The 17,835-nt window shown below is 37.5% G+C and overlaps 2 protein-coding genes and 1 pseudogene across 3 annotated transcripts; all 3 read left to right on the forward strand.

Moving 5' to 3' along the window:
* On the forward strand, positions 1-3,871 carry LOC143886192 (F-box protein At4g35930-like). Of its 2 annotated transcripts, none has more exons than XM_077390143.1 (6): positions 1-149; positions 519-557; positions 2,350-2,763; positions 2,865-2,939; positions 3,033-3,142; positions 3,230-3,871. In XM_077390143.1, exons 3-6 carry the CDS (start codon positions 2,458-2,460, stop codon positions 3,486-3,488), a joined length of 750 nt encoding a protein of 249 aa, XP_077246258.1. In that variant the 5' UTR covers positions 1-149; positions 519-557; positions 2,350-2,457; the 3' UTR covers positions 3,489-3,871. The 2 variants fall into 2 exon arrangements, with proteins under 2 accessions (XP_077246258.1, XP_077246259.1); XM_077390144.1 differs by having other exon boundaries at positions 143-235.
* Positions 3,872-7,651: 3,780 nt separating this feature from the next.
* LOC143886193 (chloroplast protein FOR GROWTH AND FERTILITY 2-like) lies at positions 7,652-16,219 on the forward strand. Its single transcript, XM_077390145.1, has 2 exons — positions 7,652-8,074; positions 15,201-16,219. Exons 1-2 carry the CDS (start codon positions 7,772-7,774, stop codon positions 16,023-16,025), a joined length of 1,128 nt encoding a protein of 375 aa, XP_077246260.1. The 5' UTR covers positions 7,652-7,771; the 3' UTR covers positions 16,026-16,219.
* LOC143886983 (18S ribosomal RNA) lies at positions 11,375-11,559 on the forward strand (annotated as a pseudogene).
* Positions 16,220-17,835: the final 1,616 nt, after the last annotated feature.

The following is a 17,835-nucleotide window of genomic DNA, read 5'->3' on the forward strand; positions in this document are numbered from 1 at the left end:
ACTCGTTCTTGAAATTTTGGCGGGCAATCGTAAGAATTTCAAAAAGGACCAAACCCTAGACAGGCCCCACTCTCTCTCTCTCTCTCTCTCTGCTTTACCTTCTAGGGTTTTTCTAGGGTTTCTTCTTTGCAAACCCTTTTCCCTTCAAGGTGGGTCTCTCTCTCTCTCTCTCTCTCTGCTTTACTTGCTAGGGTTTTTCTTGGGTTTCTTCTTTGCAAACCCTTTTTTCTTCAAGGTGCTTTTCTCTATTTCTCTCTCTGATTTAATTGTTAGGGTTTTTCTCGGGTTTCATCTTTGCAACCCTTTTTCGTTCATGGGCTTACATTTTTTTTTGCCTATTTTTTTGTTTGATCTTGACCTGGTTTCGTTTTCTTTACTGGGTTTTCATTTTTATTGCGAATTTTGGTTTTCTTGATGTTTGTTTGTTCGATTTGGATTTTGTTTGTAGCGAGAAAATGAAGTTATTTTATATGGGTTTTGATCTTTGTTCGTTTTGACTTTCTTTTCTTTGATTACAGAGGAGAAGAATAGAGATGCGAAGAGATGCTGATGATTATGTAAGTTTTGATGATTTTAAGTATTTTTAGGGCAAACTGTTTTTCTTTATTTAACTTCATCAAATAAATGACGCCTTTCGGTTTTTTAATCCGATTTCATGTAATTATTTTTATCTTGGCTGTAATGAGAATGTTAGCAATCATCTCTTGTTTTATGATTAGGTTGTTATATTCATTTCAAGATTTCTTATAAAGTTTATTTTGTTGGTAGTTTATCAGATCGATTATGTTTTTTTTAAAATTTTCCTCAGGGGGTTCTGTGGCATTTTTGTGACTATGTAAGATATAATTTCTTGTTTTCTATTAAGAGTGTTACAGTCATTCCAAGATTTCTTCGGTGGAAAGTTATCAATTTATTTATATTTGGACTGGTGATTTTAGAAAAGCACAGGATTTTGTGAGAATATGATGCTGTTTTGACAGTATATATATTTTTTTCCGTAGAAGCCCTCTGTGCTCAGTATGTAATTTGCTTGTTTAATAATTTTAAACGAAAAATGATATGTGCAGACAGGCACAAGCAGAGAACATGAGATGGTTTGGATATGTTTTAATTTTAATTTTATTTTCTATGTAATGGTATTTGATCATGGTTCAGTTTTAGCTATTCTTTAGAAGTCTGGTGTCAGTTAACCCTAGGTATCCAAGTAGTGGGGGTGGTTAAATTAACTGTCTCTTTGAGTATTAAACTCTGGAATGTAATCTGGTATGGGCAGCAAAGTTCTTTTTTTTTAAAGAAAAACTACAGGGTGTCCACCCTGGAGTGGATTCTTTTGGCTACTTGTTGCTCATCTTCCCAATCTGCAACTATAAAAAAAACCCAAAGAAAAGTGCATTTTGTTTTAATTATTGAAGTAGGTTGTATCGATTTCTCAGATGTTATTTTTTCTTCATAAGAGAATCTGAATCTTTTTCAAAAAGTGAATTTTTATGTTTTTCTCAGATGCCTAGTGGTTTGTAAGATTGTAAAATGTTTGAAGATTTCAAAGATCTTTGGCATGTGTTCATTTCTTATACTTAGAACCGGCGGTTTATTTCTTGATGGGTTGGAAATATGATATTGTTTTAAGTTTTAACATTATATTTTTTCCACAAAAGTCCTGTGATCTGTATGGAATTTGCATTTTTAATAATTTTTCTTCTCAACTTATCAGAGTCATCATTTTAAATGAACCCCCCCTCCCCCTGATAAAAGTTCATTTCATTTTATCCATTGCAGAAGGTCTCCCATCTTATTTTCTTCATAAGAGAACTTTGCTCTGAATCTTTGCCAAAAAGAGAATTTATATGTTTTTCTCAGATGCCAAGTGATTTGTAGGATTGTAAACTGTTAGAGGATTTGATACATCTTTGGCATTTATTAATTTTTTATAGTTAGAAGTTATAACCCGTGGTCTATTTCTTTATGGGTTGGAAAGATGGTATCTTTCATCGTTTGAGCTATTCCGTGTTTTATCTTTTATTATTTTTTCTGATATAGTGCAGTTTAGTCATGGTTCACTACATGATTTTAGTGTGATTGGAACCCGGGGTTTATTTCTTGATGGCTTGGAAAGATGATATCTTTCACGGTTTGAGCTATTCCGTGTCTTATCTTTTATTTTTTTGATATAGTACAGTTTAGCATGGCTCACTACATGATTTTAGTGAAAGAAGCAATCTAGTATGGGTGTATTCCATTCCAGATTGCTACTCTTATTAATAATTTTATTGATTGTTCTTCATCCTATTGTTAAGTTAACCTTGGATATGTTATGAGTTCTAATGGGTTCATTCTATTTCCTTTTTGAAGATTGAAGAGTTGTTAAGAAAGAGTGCTGCGTAGGTGATACCAAAAGAAAAGAAAATTAGTGGCATAGTGCTTATCTCTTTGTATCGGGAAAACTTCCCTAAAAAATCCATGGCATTCAAACAAAAGAGAAAATTGAGGAATGCAAGAAATAGATATCTAAAGCCCGGCGCTCTTGCCCAGCTCCGCTATAACAGATCTACCACCAGATCATGTACAGACGTAGGCAACACAAGGGTTGTGATGTTGGGTTCTAAGGTGGAAAATGATGTACTACTTCAAACCAACTCTGTCAATCGGAGTTTGATGTCGCCGGAAAGGACCAGTTTGTGTCCCATGATAGGAACCCCGAAAACACCTCGAATTGCCAATTGTGGTTCTGAATCATTACTTGAATCTCTTCCCATGGATATACTGGTATTCCATATCCTAGACCCTTATTTGTGTTTCTTTGTTTTATTAAATAGTAGATTGATTTTACAGTGGATACTGACCTATTATGTTTTGTATGTTTGAAGGTTAAAATCATTTGTTATTTGCATCATGACCAACTGAGAGCTGTTTTTCATGTTTCTCAGAAGATTAGGATGGCTGTGAGTGCTCTCTTTTTCTTCGTCATCATGGATTTGTATATGTAATGGTATTTAAAGTTGGATGATGGGTATTGATGTTTAAACTTTGGACAGGTCCTGGTTGCTAGAAAATGTCATTTCAATTATACGACTCCAGATCGGTCTCGGCAAGAGATGTTAAGAACAATGACACCTCTTCCCACTGAACATTGGCCATTCTTAAGGTATAAGAAGAGAAAAATGCACGTGGCTTTTAACTGATATGACCAATTTCAGCTAATTTTAGTGTTTATTTTCAAATATTTGCGCAGGAGGGACAGGAAGGGTTTTGGGGGTCCTACTCCTCGCACTCCAAAAGCTCCTAGACATGGGCCTCGCCCTCCGTCACGACTTAACATGATGGAGATGCGAGAGGTTTCTGCTGTCCTCTTTCAGGAATCCACATTTCCTTTGAGGTGTATGGTGCTGCCTAGCTTGCCTAAGCCCCCTTGCAAGTCTTTGGCTTCTAACAGGGTTCTTTTCTATGAGGATGAGTTATGCCAGGCAGTTGCGCAGAACAAGCTTCGTTAATATTTCCTACCATCTTTGCCCTTTTCTTTTCTTTTCCTTATGTATATAAGTCCTTTCCATTAACACAATCACATCTAGAGAAGCAGTTTCGTAGTTTGGTGTGGCTGCATTTTTTTTTGTAGTTTTGTATGGCTGTATTAGGTTTTATGAAAAGCTAAGACCTGAGTTGAGAGTAAGAGAATGATTAGCATAAGTATTTTTCTTGTATAGTCTTATTTATATTTATTTCCATTGGAAGGCTATTATCTACTTAATATGTAATCTGTATTGATATTGATACCGCGGTTTCTGAAGTAGCATTCTTAGCTATAAATTTATATCTTGTTAATCCTCTGCTTCAGAAGACCAGTATTCATTGGATCTAGTTAATCAATATGGCTTGTGCTATTATTATGACAATGAAATTCTGGTTTGGCTTCTGGTGTTTTGTACTGATTTGGTGCATGAATTTTCTACCCATTTATTATAGCATCTTTTCTGCTATTCTGGCAGTGCAAATCTTTTCATGGTAAGCAGATTACTTGCGGGTGTTTGGAAATTGGAAGCAGCTTTATATGGGGTTACTGCCTTTGCTTGCATTTCATAGAAAAATTGGTGCCCATAATTGTATACCATGCTTACAGAAAATCAAGTGATCAACAAACTAGATTAATTTCTAAGGTCAATTGGATCTTACTATATAATGTCCAGCTAGTCTTTGCCTTGGTCACCTTGAATGAGAAGTCTGACAAGGTTTCTGCCTGCAATACTATTAACTTGACATTCGTGTTCATATTTTCCTATACGTCTCATCAAATCCTGTTTACCCTTTGTTAACTAGTCTTCTAATCAGTTTTACATGCACTAGCTTTCTATCCCTAAGCTTGAGTTTTTATATATCTAGGCTTTCTCATCACTTGAACAGTATTTGTCAGTCTAGTAATACAGTTCATTTTATATTTTTATTGGGGTGTTGTTGTAGAAAATCCCAGTTTCTCTCTGTATTGAACATTTGCTATATGAATTTTGTCCGAGTCATGTACTAGATTTCTTTTTGAGTAGGGTTTTTAACCTTTACTCCTACATTATTGGCCTTGTTTCCATACCTTCGACAGTTCCAATACTATTTGGAAGGAACCCAGATCAGATGGGCTTATTATTAGTTTAGAGGGTGGAGGGAAAGCATTCACTTGAATTCCTTTTTTACAGTTCTTTAAGGAAATTGCTAGAGTTTGCCATGTATTACTTGTTACTAGCAATGATAGGCCATGCCCCCAAAACCCCCTCCCTGACTGAATGATCCAAATTCTCCCCGAACTGGAGATTTCCATGTGGGCCTTAGGCTTTTATCTCTCTAACCTTCCATTTCTATGTAGGCTATGAATCTGATGGATTAAGATCTTCCAAAGAGGAAGATTTTTGCAGCATGGTGTATTCAAGTAGAGCTCAACAAATGATTTGTTTTGATCATTGAACAAGTGACTCACCTATTTGATTGGTCTTATATTTATTTAGAAAAGCAAGGGCATGCGATTCCTCTTTAATAAATTGTAGTTCTCTAATCTAGTATTAGAGGAAATTATCGCTTGTTGGCAGAATAATTAAGAAAAGGATCCGTTTAGTATGTTGGCGCAGGCTTTTCTTATCATTTTAGGAAGGGCCTGTGTCTTCGATTAAGAGGAACATTTGAACAGAAAACGTCTATAGCCTCCTTAATGGCAAAGAAATTTTGGAACGGGAAAATGATATATGCTGTCCCTTGTTTGATAATGGGGCTCCCATGTTTGCAACTTTTTTGGAATTTTAACACCTAAGCGAGTGGCTCTGTTGGAACACGGGAGTGCATGTGTCATTTTCATATTGTTATGATGGAAATTAAAAGGGCAGTGATAAAAGGACCCCATAGGCCAATACATATCTTAAATCGACCCCCATCTCTCTCTCTCTCAGCACTGCCTTATAGGGGTCGATTTAAGATATATCTGGGGTCGATTTATCACTGCCCTATTAAAATGGTAACATAAGGGCTTGTTTGGATACGTGGATTTTAGAATCTTGAATTTCCTCAAAATTGTAGATGCGAGATGAGAGAAGAAAGAGACCAGCTGTCGTTTTTTGATTTGTCGCCGTTCTTCCTGACAAGAAGAGAGCATGAGATCGTCCAATGTTCCTAGGTTATGGGGGAGAGATTTCTAAAATCTGGATTTCTTACTTAAAATCGAAGAAACACTATCAGGACAATATACAGTAGCTTGATCATTAATCCTCTTTTACGCTTTTTTCGAACTAAAACATGGATTCTAAACTCCACGTATCCAAACAGCCCCTGACTGTTTGGTGTGTTGCTGTGTTAGTGGGTTGCTTTTCCTAGCGGTTTGGATGAAAAGGAGATCAACTACCACAACAAAAAAGTATAACAGTATGTCCAGATTAAGTTACTTTTCTTTCTGAAGTAATCTTGGGAGATGGTAATGATAAGTGCACTCTCTATGCGTGGTGTAAAATGATGGGCCCCACCCCATAAAAATGAAGTGTAAATGGTGGCCCCTAATCTATGCATACTTTGGGTGGAAATAGTGGACCCACTCATCAAAACATGATGTATTAAATGGTGGCCCACATCATAAAAAGTTAAAAAAATCCAGGGTCTAGTAGATTTACAAATTTTCTTGAAAACAGAAAAAGAATTTTTATTTTGGAAAACATTTCTATGATAAAAATTCAAAGGCATTTTTGCTGATTAATCCCTTAATCATGGGACTCCAAGGAAAAATTTCCATAGAAAATGAAAAATTCACCTTTAATATACGTTATAGATGAGGCTGTTTCAACTCGGTTAGGAGTAAATGGTTCCACAAAATCAGCCCATTCACTTTCTTAGAGTCCAGTGAACCAATTTCCTCCTCTCTTCTTTTCTTCATTCCATTCATTTCCCTTTTAAAGAAGACTAATTGAAGACTTTCAACGCTCATGCTATTGGAAAGAGCTTTCAACATGGAGTGGGGACTCCATAACGTAAAAAGCAGTTTTACAGTTAGCTAATCTCAACTGGCTTATTTGGGACAACACAATTAGCTGCGACAGAGGTGAAATCCACTCATTATAGATGGACATATAAGTTGCAATTTTTTAGCCACGAGCAGGTGAAAAGGGAACGGAAAAGTGAAAGAGCCCCAACATTTAATTTTCTCTGATTAGTTGCATGTTGTTAGTCCAAACTATCAGGAGACCACTTGACTTATCTCCCCCTTGTCTACCCACATGATGCTAGCAAACTACTAGCAAAAAAATCACTAAAGAGGCAGACTTTTTATGGGATTTTATATGATGCCCGTACACAAGCGGAGCTCCAACTTTTTCAACTTTCTAAGAGGTTGCTGTTGGATCAAATATATATGAATGGCAGATTCCCCTAATTTCTCAGTTTTTTTATTAGTAAAAGCATTTGAGATTTATGCTCTCTCTCTCTCTCTATAGGGGTGCAACTTGGGTCGGGTGGGGATGGGTTTTCCAAAACCCTACCCTACCCTACCCGAGAATTATCTCGGGTCAGGTCTAATTATTTAAGAGGAAAACCCTATATTTGTAAACCCGATCCTACCCAAGATAGTTTTAGTGGTCGGATTTTCATTGTTTTAGCGTTTGATAGTGGCTAATTTTAAAGATTGTATAATAAAACAAATCTTCATACAGAAAATCTCTAAATTTATGCCATCAAGTGTATACATTTAAGAAGCACACTATATTTTAACAAAACAGACATGATCACCTCAATGAAAATATTTGTATCAATATTTTGGAAAATAATCGGCTATGTTATTCAAGACATTTAAGAAAGTCACATTTCACACATATGAGTCAGATTGGGTTTCGGGTTTTAGGTTTTTTTTTCTCTTAAACCTGGCCCTACCCAAGATTGAGTTAGTTTTTCCAATTTAAAACCCGACCCTACTCAAGACCCATGATTTCTAAACCGGACCCAAGTTGCAACTCTCTCTCTTTCCTATTGACACCCCCATTAACCTCTTCTCTTATCTTGGTACCACACCTCGAAACTACTTTAGTTGACAACAAAACACCTTTTAATTCACCATTACCTAACTGACTAACTCTCCCAAAATGGTCGACTAGTCTCACCACCGTCCGCTGACTACGCATTAGTTCGCCGTCTTCGTGGACTAAATCCTTTTCCCTTCCAAAAACCATTTTCCACAACCCTTTTCCACAACCCTTTTCCGATACTTCATATATATATATTGACTCGTGGGTTTTACCTTCTTTATCTGCAACAAACCAAAGAGTCGATGGAGAGGCTCATCTCCTCTTCTCCTCTCCCTTCCAAAACCCTTCTCCCCCCTCGAATCTCTCAATTTGAAGTACCAAAGCTCGGTTTTTTGAGTTTTACACTATCGAATTTCAGGCCCGTTGGCTTGTTTTTCTCCAAGCAGGAAAACCCACCTTCTCAATCCTTATCTTTTGATAAATTTGCAGTTCGATGTTCGAAAGGAGAGTCTTGTTCTCCCATCCCCTCATCTGATAGGTCGTCGAACGCGTACCCTTTTGTCGAATCGGTGGAAGAAAGAGTTTCATTCCCCTTATTACTGAAGGTATGCACACACTGCTTTTTAGACCAATTTTTTCATTTTGATTTGATGAGATTTCCATTTGTGGGTGTTTCTTGTAATTATTGCTAGATTCCAACCGACCCTTTTGTTGTTTTGGCTTTTCATTCATTTTAACGACTTGGGTTCTTCTTCTATTAGCCTTTTTTCTTTATATTTGATCGAAATTATTGTGCAAATATTCGAATTTTTTTTACGAATATGACTGGGATAGGTCTTGTGATGGGGATAGAGGCCTTTAAATCTCTGCTTTTATAGAAGGATCTCATAATTGAGGTTGTTTATAGCCTATTTTTATTTGAAAAATGAAGTGGCTTAGTTGAATTGTAGTGATTGGGAAATTATTGTTGTTGCACGTGAAGCTCCAAGAACATTTGAAAGGTTTCTAAGATTGATCTTAAAGGCTCTGGGTAGGGGCTGATTTTGTTGAAGTTTCCTAACAATTGATCTCCTAGGGTTCAGGGGGGTGCACCATGGTATACTTCAGTTATTGTATGATTTTGTTGGGCTTAAAATAAGAGGTGATGATTGGTGGATGTGAATTGCAATCTTGATGCTTAGAGTTCTGTGAGGGAGTTGAAGTATCCAATGGGATTATTTCGCATGCATATTTTATGTAACTTTGGGTCTTTTGGCCCACTAATGATGGTTTTCTTTTGTTACTGGCTCATCGTAGTATAGAGCACTAACTCTTCATTGGATGCTTCTTACTAATGAGTAGATACACACGGCGTTATCTTCATTGTGTTCTACTAGATCGTGCTTTTAGAACTACAGGACCTCTAAGGTTCTGTGACTTGGTTAACAAACTGATTGAGCTGATAGGAATGTTAAAAATGGCCAAAGTTTCTTATGGATGTTTCATTTGTTTGTAATGCTATTTCATTGTAATATGTCAGCCTTCGAGTATCATCCGTATCGATTTTCATGTGTGTGAGTGTATACGTGTATTGATCATCCCTTCATATGGATGTGTATTAATTTCTTTGGGTGCATTGAGATAAAATCATACCATCATTGTTTTTTCCTCTTATGGTTATTTAGAATAATATGAAAGTAATGTATCATATTGAGATCATTCTATCACAATTCACAAGTACTTAACCAAATTCTCCATCCGCTTCTCGATAAGTTTGTTCATTAATACCCATCAAAAAAAGTTTGTTCATTAAACTTTCGGGCTGGCATTTATGTAAAGGTGCTTCATGGATGGTTGTGTACCATTCCTTCATTATTAAATCCTTTTTGCGCTTATCCTTCACATTCACAACATGTTCAATATGGGAGACAAGCTGATTTTCAGAATGCCAATGCTCACAGAGGGATATGAGCCTACTGTGACAAACACCTGGACTGGATATATTAGAAACATAAGGGAATTATGGTGCTCTTTAGATATTTTTAATTTTTATTGTGGCCGAATATAGAGGAGCTTGTGGATTCCATAGCAATACAACACTGTGAATGCAGTCTAGAATGAGGATTAGTGTAAACTTAATCTACCTCGTATTGAAGCATACGGTCACAATGCCGTGATGACCTCAATAGAGGTCTCTAAAATGCTTCATGTTATCATAGTCTTTCACCCAAAACTTGCCTGGTGGGCAATTGTGAAGCAAAGTCCCATAGAGTGTGGACACGTTGTAGTACATGTCAGACCTAAGTCTAGATTGGGAAAGACTTATTGAGGTCCTGGTTTATATGTGGACTTCAGAGAGTTGATGTTCACAGGTTCATCAAGCCCAATAATCAACACATATCATTTCAGTTAGCTATGTTTGGCTTTAAGTGGGCGGGATATGTTTTGGCATTCTTACCCTTCCAAATTTTGTTGTTTCTTTTGCCCCAAAGGTGTACTATAATTTCATGTACAGTTCAATTCTATAGTTACATAATGTGTATTGATGGAGATCCCATGTGAGATCATGTTATGGCTGAAGAGGGAAAGTGCCATAGGTTGTTTTGTAGGTATTGAAATGGCCAGTTGTACAGACTGATCGAAAATTCATTCAGCGGAGGCAAGAGGGAGCTTAAAAGTGGTCCCATGTTACTGATTGGTTAGCCAAGGGGTCTCTATAGTCTATACTGTCCTCCAGTGTGAGGACAGTGGGAGCTTTTACGCCTTAATTTGATTGATGCCCAAAAAGTATTGGGGAACTTTTGTTGTAAAGAGACTTTTGTTGTAAAGGATAAAATTGATGAGTTAGATCACAGAAGAAATTTGTATAAATCATGGATGCATTGAGATTTGTTAAGGAAGAGAATGAGAGAAAGAAATTGTGAGTTAGGGAGTCTCCCCCTCACTGATGTATTTATATATAATGAGAAATGTACAAAAGACGGATATGCCCATAGGCATATACATACACTAATGGAAGGAGATAGGAGTTTCCAATCTTATTATGTAGATAAGAAAAACTTCATATATTTTGTAATTTTTTTTTTGTATATTGCATGGGAAGGAAATATTTGCAATCATAAGCCTATTCATCATACGTAATAGATGAAAGGGCAGCTAAACTCTGTCACTATGTCGCTTTGTTGCCACTGAAGTAGCATGTATTTCGATCTATTTTGGATGTGGACAATGATAAGCATTGGGTTGGAACATGAAACACTGGATGGACTATGACACCAGTGACGGTGTTCTGCAGCCATGATAAAAAGCTGAAAATAATTTTCATGCAGAAATCAAGGCTCATTTGGATGGGGGATGGGTTGCGAATAGTGTTCATAGATGTGATATGATGATGTTGGGACCAATTGGATAACAACTTGCATTTATTGACCTACCAAAAATAACCCAAAACAAAATTTCCATTTATTTGTGTTCCTTTCTCAACACTCAACCAAACACCCGTTACATCATTTAATGGGTCATAATGCCTGCAAATGGAGAACATGTTTGGGGACTATGTTGTTAGGGTGAAGAGTTGAAAGTTAACAATATTGTATTTGTTTTGGGTATTGAAATGTTTAATAGCATATTTTTACCATGGATAAAAGGGAGATCCTAGAAGGGATCCCATTCTTGCTGATAGGTTAATGAATTGGGAAGTTTATGCAGTCGTTCACTGCTTGGGGGCTTTTATTACTCAACTCAACTCAACTAAGCCTTTGTCCCAAACTAGTTGGGGTCGGCTAATGAAATCTTTAGAAAATTTTCATGAAGAAGGTGAAAGATCTACCCGGCTCAAATTGACTAAGTCTAATCCTGACACTAGTTGGGTTCGTCTAAATGGATCATTTTCTTCCATTCTCTCGGGAAGTGGTGTTTCCAGTGGTGGACGGGTGAGTAACGCGTAAGAACCTGCCCTTGGGAGGGGAACAACAACTGGAAACGGCTGCTAATACCCCGTAGGCTGAGGAGCAAAAGGAGGAATCCGCCCAAGGAGGGGCTTGCGTCTGATTAGCTAGTTGGTGAGGCAATAGCTTACCAAGGCCATGATCAGTAGCTGGTCCGAGGTCATGTTCTCTGTTATGTTCCTAGCCATCAAGTCTTTCCTCACTGTTTTGATAGCTTTTATCACTCTTTTGGTAATTTTTTTCGATGTCCTTTTAGCGAAAATTTTCCCGATTAAAAGAAAAGGAGCCATAAATGAGGGTGAACGTTCTCATAGATATTTATAAAGAATTTTAGATGCCCTAGACCCAACCTTGGAGTGATTCCTTGACAGTGAATGGTGTAATGTCCAATATCTATCCCTATCATAAGTAAGATCATATTTATTTCTTATTTTGCTTCTTTTATCTTCTCTTTTTCTTTTATTCTTTTCTCAAATCCCCATATTCATCTTCTTGACTTGGTGGGGTTGAAACCCTAATTTTGGATCAATTTCAATCATTCTAATTTCAATACCTTTGGTACTGATTCTTACAGAGTTTTGAACTCTAGATTTGGTCCTTTGATCAATCCCATTCCCTTTGCTTCTCCAATCCCTCCCTTGGTTGTTCTGCATCACTTTGAAGCATAGAGCTATGGTGAGTACTGTTTTACAGAAGTGAAATTTATATTGAAGTAATCACGAAGGATGGCATTTGTTCACAAGAATGAAACTATGTTTCTGTTTCAACTATAACTCTGACCTTTCGTTTGTAGAGAAACGTGACTCTTTTCTAATTTGGTTGTGTGATTCCATCGTGAACCTATCTAGATTGGTGAGATACTCTTCTAGTTGGGTTTAAGAGCTATATTTGGACAACAATGTAAGACATAAAGATCTCTGAGGAACAGATGAATCATTGTTCGAGGACACATGGAAGATGGATTAGATTTCTCCACCCAGCGGATTTGAGTTCTTTCAAGTGGAGGAGTATAATTGGGACCATCCAGAATAAGAAGGAATCCAAGAGAAGATTCGTCTATATTTTTTTTTTGAATGATTAGCTGGGGTTAGGCAGGACCCCCACCAGAAATTTGAGGTGAAATTTCAGCTTTTGAATCTTGGTTAATTGAATCTCCCGCTCCGGGTATTATTTCGAGAAGAACAAGGCAAAAGAAAAAAAAAGGGAAAGGGCAGAAGAAAAGAGAATGAGAAAAACAGTTGATGTTGATTTTAAGTGGCCTTTTTATTTTTATTTTATCTTGTATATTATAATTAAATCCTTGTAAACTTGTATTGATGTGTTGTAACAGTTTGAGGGTGCAATGTGTCTATCTCTTATTAAATGAGAGCACCAAGGTTTCTTTCCATGTGTCACCCAAGTACTTGTACTCATCTCTCATCTTCTTTTGTCATGTGTCACCAAAGTAGTTATACTCGTCTCTCCTCTTCTCTTGCCATGCCTCACCTGATTAATTATTGTTATCTCACCTCCTATCTTAAAAGAAGGTTCAATGAACAAATTAAAAGGAATGATGGAATTAATAAAAAGAGTTGAAGCCTTTTGCAAGTAGAAGTGATTTCCTCCCCTCTTGATCATGGGTGTGATGCTCTAGATCCAACCTCGGACTAATTCCTTGGCAACTAATGGTGTGATGCCCTAATATCTATCCCTCTCCTAAGTAAGATTATGTTTCTTCCTTTATTGTCTTTCTTTTATCTTCTCTTTTCTTCTACTTCTTCTCTAAAACCCCAGATTTTCTTTCTCGAATTCGTGGGGTCGAGACCCTAATTTTGGATCAATATTAACCATTTTAGTTTCAACACCCTTGGTGGTGATTCCTAAAGAGTTTTGTTGAGCCCTAGATCTGGTCCTTAGATTATTCCTGTGAAACAACCAGTTACTCAAAAGCTTAAGCTATTGGAGAAGGCATTATTTAATCTTTTATACTTAAACACTACCCCTTACGTGTGGCCCCTCTTTTGGGTTTGGCCTACACATGGCACATGTGGCCCCTCTTTTGGGTTTGGCCATTGCATGTGGATTTTTGCTATCCAAGAAATTTGAACTCAGGACCTTTGGCTCTGATACCATGTGAAACAACTAGTTACTCCAATGCTTAAAAGCTATTGGAGAAGGTGTTATTTAATCTTTTATACTTTAACTATTCCCATTCCCTTTGCTTCTCCAATCTCTAAAACTATTTTTTGCCTAATGCCTTGGTGAATATATCAACAAGCTGTTTATTGTCTTAACACAGGGAGTAACTAACTTTTTGCTCATTGCCCAATCTGAGATAAAGTGACAATCAACTTCGATATGTTTGGTCATCTCATGAAAAATAGGAGTGCTTGTGATCTAGGTAGCTGCCTGATTGTCTCACTTCGATATGTTTTATGGTCTTAACACAGGACACAAAAGAAATTAGACTTGAACCAAGTCACAAATCATTATTCAGTATGTATAGTTTATCACTGTATTGCTCATTAACCTATCAGAGTTTCATGCACACAACGATACAAGTATACAACAAAGTATTTTTGTATGCTTTTTTTTTTGAATAGTATTTTTGAACGCTTTCTACAATCTACACTAAGGGGCCATTTGGATACACGGATTTTAGAATCCAGGTTTTTAGTTTGAAAACAGTGTAAACGAGGGTTCATGATCAAGCTGCTGTATGCTGTATTTAAGTGAGAAATCCAGGTTTTAGAAATCTCTCCCGCATATTGAGATTTCTAAAACCTGGAAACATGGGATGATCTGCTACTCTCTCGCTGACAGAAAGAAGGGCGAGAAGTCAGAAAATGACGGCTGGCCCGCCTCTTCTCGTGTCTCTTATCTACAATTTTGAAGAAATCCCAGATTCTAAAATCCGCGTATCCAAACGGCCCCTAAATATGCAAATATTTACCAATTTGGGTTGAAATTCTGGTGAATTTGTGTTGGGTTTTCTGGTTGGCTAGGAATCAATCTGAATCCAACCCAATTTTGATCTTGTTGAGTAATTTCGACTCTAATCCAACCCCACCTGCACTAAAATCGGGTTGGGTTTGTGTTGGATCCCACCAAGTTGCACCACTATTTTTGTACCGATGTACAAACTAGGGATACAACTCGTATTGGGTTGAGCTGACTTAGGTTCAATTTGAAACCTTAAACCCAACTCAAATTTCAATGAACCCGGCCTGAATTCTACTCATCCCGAGTTTCAAACCGAGCTTTCCATTACTAACCAGACCCATAATTTTTTCCCATCCCAAATCCAACCTGGTTTAGAGATTTGGATGGAAATTGGGTTAAATAAAAAATTACATGCGTAAGGTCATGGCTTATGGAGCAGCTATATTACTCTTTTATCTCCTTGATTCTTTGCTAGGTTACAGAGTAACTTTGTGCAATAGCCCCAAAAATTGAAAGTTGAAGGCCGAAGATTTAACAAGCTCAAACCCATTTGAAAGGGTTTGATGCTATTACAAAAAGCAATGGAGAAAATGATGCTATTACAATTGGGCTTCGACAGAGGGCCATTGATTTCCAACGTTTTTGTAGTGTTCTCTTATCGAAACCAACACCTTCCCCCTTAAATCTTGCATTATCAATCTTCGTTTATTTGTTAGCTGAAAGAAACCACGCACCAAAACAATATGATACACAATCAGTCTGTTTTGGATTGGACCAGGCCCAAGTTGCACCCATAATACCCTACTTGCCTGGTGGTGTAACTAAAATGCTTACATCTCTTATTCTAGTTATCACTAAAAATTTCTTATTTTACATGTTTCAGGCCATTCCTGGAGCAGTTATTTTGCTCTCAGCACTAATTGGGATCTTAATCCAGCCGATTTTTGCTCCTACTGCCTATGCTACAATACATTCTGCGGCCAAAACTTGGGGTTTAGTTGGGGGGAGACTTGTTCGGAGTGAGTTACTAAGCAGCGCTTGGACTGGTTTCTTTGCCGGTTGTTTGCATACACTATCGGGACCGGACCACCTTGCTGCCTTAGCCCCCCTCTCCATCGGCCGTAGTAGAATTGAGAGTGCTGCCGTTGGAGCACTTTGGGGCTGTGGCCATGACGCCGGCCAGTTGATATTTGGACTATTGTTTCTACTCCTCAAAGACCGTCTACACATAGAGATCATCCGAACATGGGGAACAAGGGTTGTTGGTCTCACTCTGCTTGCTATCGGTGCTATGGGAATCAAAGAAGCCTCAGAGGTCCCCACCCCTTGTGTTGCCCTAGAGAATGGAGACTGCGATGTCGGCAATTTTGAATCCCTCGAAAGTCCACCTGGCGGAAAGAAAAAAATTGGGTTTGCGACCTTTGCGACGGGCATCATTCATGGGCTTCAACCAGATGCACTAATGATGGTTTTGCCGGCACTCGCTCTGCCATCACGCTTGGCAGGTGCAGCTTTTCTAGGTATGTTTTTGCTCGGGACTGTGTTTGCAATGGGGAGTTATACTGTTTTCATAGGTTCATGTAGTCAGGCGTTGAAAGAAAGGGTTCCTAGAATAACAGAGAAACTTACCTGGGCTTCTTCCCTTGTAGCAATTGCCATGGGAGTCGCGATTCTCATTAGTCAGGTCTTTGGTTTTAGTCTGTATTGAGCCAACCTTTATCATTTTTTAGTCTGGTTGTCATTCTTGTCTTTCCTTAATCTTTAGCTTTATAAATTGATGTAGAAGGGAGCCTGATGTTTGTTAGCTGGCTTTTGCTTCCTAGATTATTTGTTTCACAGGTTTATAAAAAGGGAGCTTTTACAGTCCCTTGTTTCCAATAGATTATGTTTAGTATTTCTACAGGCTTGCTGGTCGTGCTTTCTTTGTTGTTTACTTTTTGTTTATTGTGATTATATTCATTTGTTTTATGCTATCGCCTTCTTGTAGACATGATATTACTCTATGCCGTTTTTTAACCCTAATTACCTTTCCCATTTGAATTTGTTTTTCATTATTATCTCTTTTACCATGTTTAGATTAGGATTATAAATGGATAACTTTAGGGAACTGTATACTCGAGGAAAGGGGCTCCCGCAACTGAGACTTTATCCATCACCATGATTCTACAACCCAAGCACAAAAGGGTCAATGCATTGGCCAAGAGATGTTTACATCATTAGAAATCTAATGAGACGTAAACCCAATATATACACGCAAATAACAATAAAAAAGGGACAAATTGCCCTTAAGAACGCAAAAAGACAAATACAAGACATGAGTATGACAAGGTTACGGCAAAATATACAAACTTATGATCTATCTCTTGTATACAGAAATGACAGTGGAAATGAGAGAACAACATTTTGATGTTTATCCCTGTACGATCAAGCTTTTATACATTTGATCCATTTATGAAATATGTGGCAATCTGAACCCTAATTTGGTTGTTGCAAAACCGAAGAGTGGGCAATTACAAGCAAGAATTAAAACATCTAAGTAACCAACACAACTAAACAATCTTGGCTATTGTAGACAGTTATGGATGGGCATTCTGCCTTATACTGTGTATACTGGTATGCACATATACTTATAATCAACATATCTCCTAGGAAAATGTAGAGTTGGAGTGGTGATTGTTTAGAGTCCCTGCCCAGTTGGTCTTGTTTTAAAAATTGTCAGTGAGAAGAGAAAGTTCAACCGGGTACTTAGAGGGATGCAGACATAAACTGATTGGGTATGTTCATGCCATTAGTAATATAAGAATGAGAGATGGTGATAACAAGGTTCATACTAGCTCATCCGACTTTGAAAAGAGTTGCGATCGTTTACTTTCAATATCTTTTCTTGCCCCGATTAGTCGGGGGCCCGTCGCTCCTTCGGATCCCATCTCCAATGTTACCCTCCCAAACTCCTTTGTAATACTCTCGATGAAATTCAAGCCGCGGTCTTTTCTCTTCCAAGAGAGGAAATGCTTGGGCCAGATGGATTCCCCATTGCTTTTTCAAGGAGTTTTGGGACATAATGAAGTTTGCTCTCTTAGATCAAATCAGAGCTATTTGTCATTAGGCTTGCACTTCACATTAAACATAGTTTATCAACAGATTTCAAGAACTGCCATTGGTAAGAGCTAATGATTCAAAGGTTGTTATATGTTTACCTATCAATAAAATAGAAAGAAAAAACTCAAAATTCATCAATTTCAACCGAGATTATTAAAAGCTTTGGATGTATATCTCTAGGAAAATTATTCCTCAGATGCGACTTCTCTTCCTCTGTATGTATGACTAGGATGTCTATCTCTAGGAAAATTATTCCTCAGATGCGACTTCTCTTCCTCTGTATGTATGACTATGGAACTCAATCTAGGAAGATCATTCCGAACATGGAACCTAGATGACTACTATATCATGCATGTACTAGCTAAAGTGATGTTGCTCCATTGGCTTCGTCTGGTTGCAATCTTAGGTGGTGAAATAGA

Source organism: Tasmannia lanceolata, unplaced genomic scaffold (genome assembly GCF_043159265.1).
Source record: "Tasmannia lanceolata isolate RefF3 unplaced genomic scaffold, GAP_Taslan_0.1 ptg000011l, whole genome shotgun sequence".
Taxonomy (NCBI): domain Eukaryota; kingdom Viridiplantae; phylum Streptophyta; class Magnoliopsida; order Canellales; family Winteraceae; genus Tasmannia; species Tasmannia lanceolata.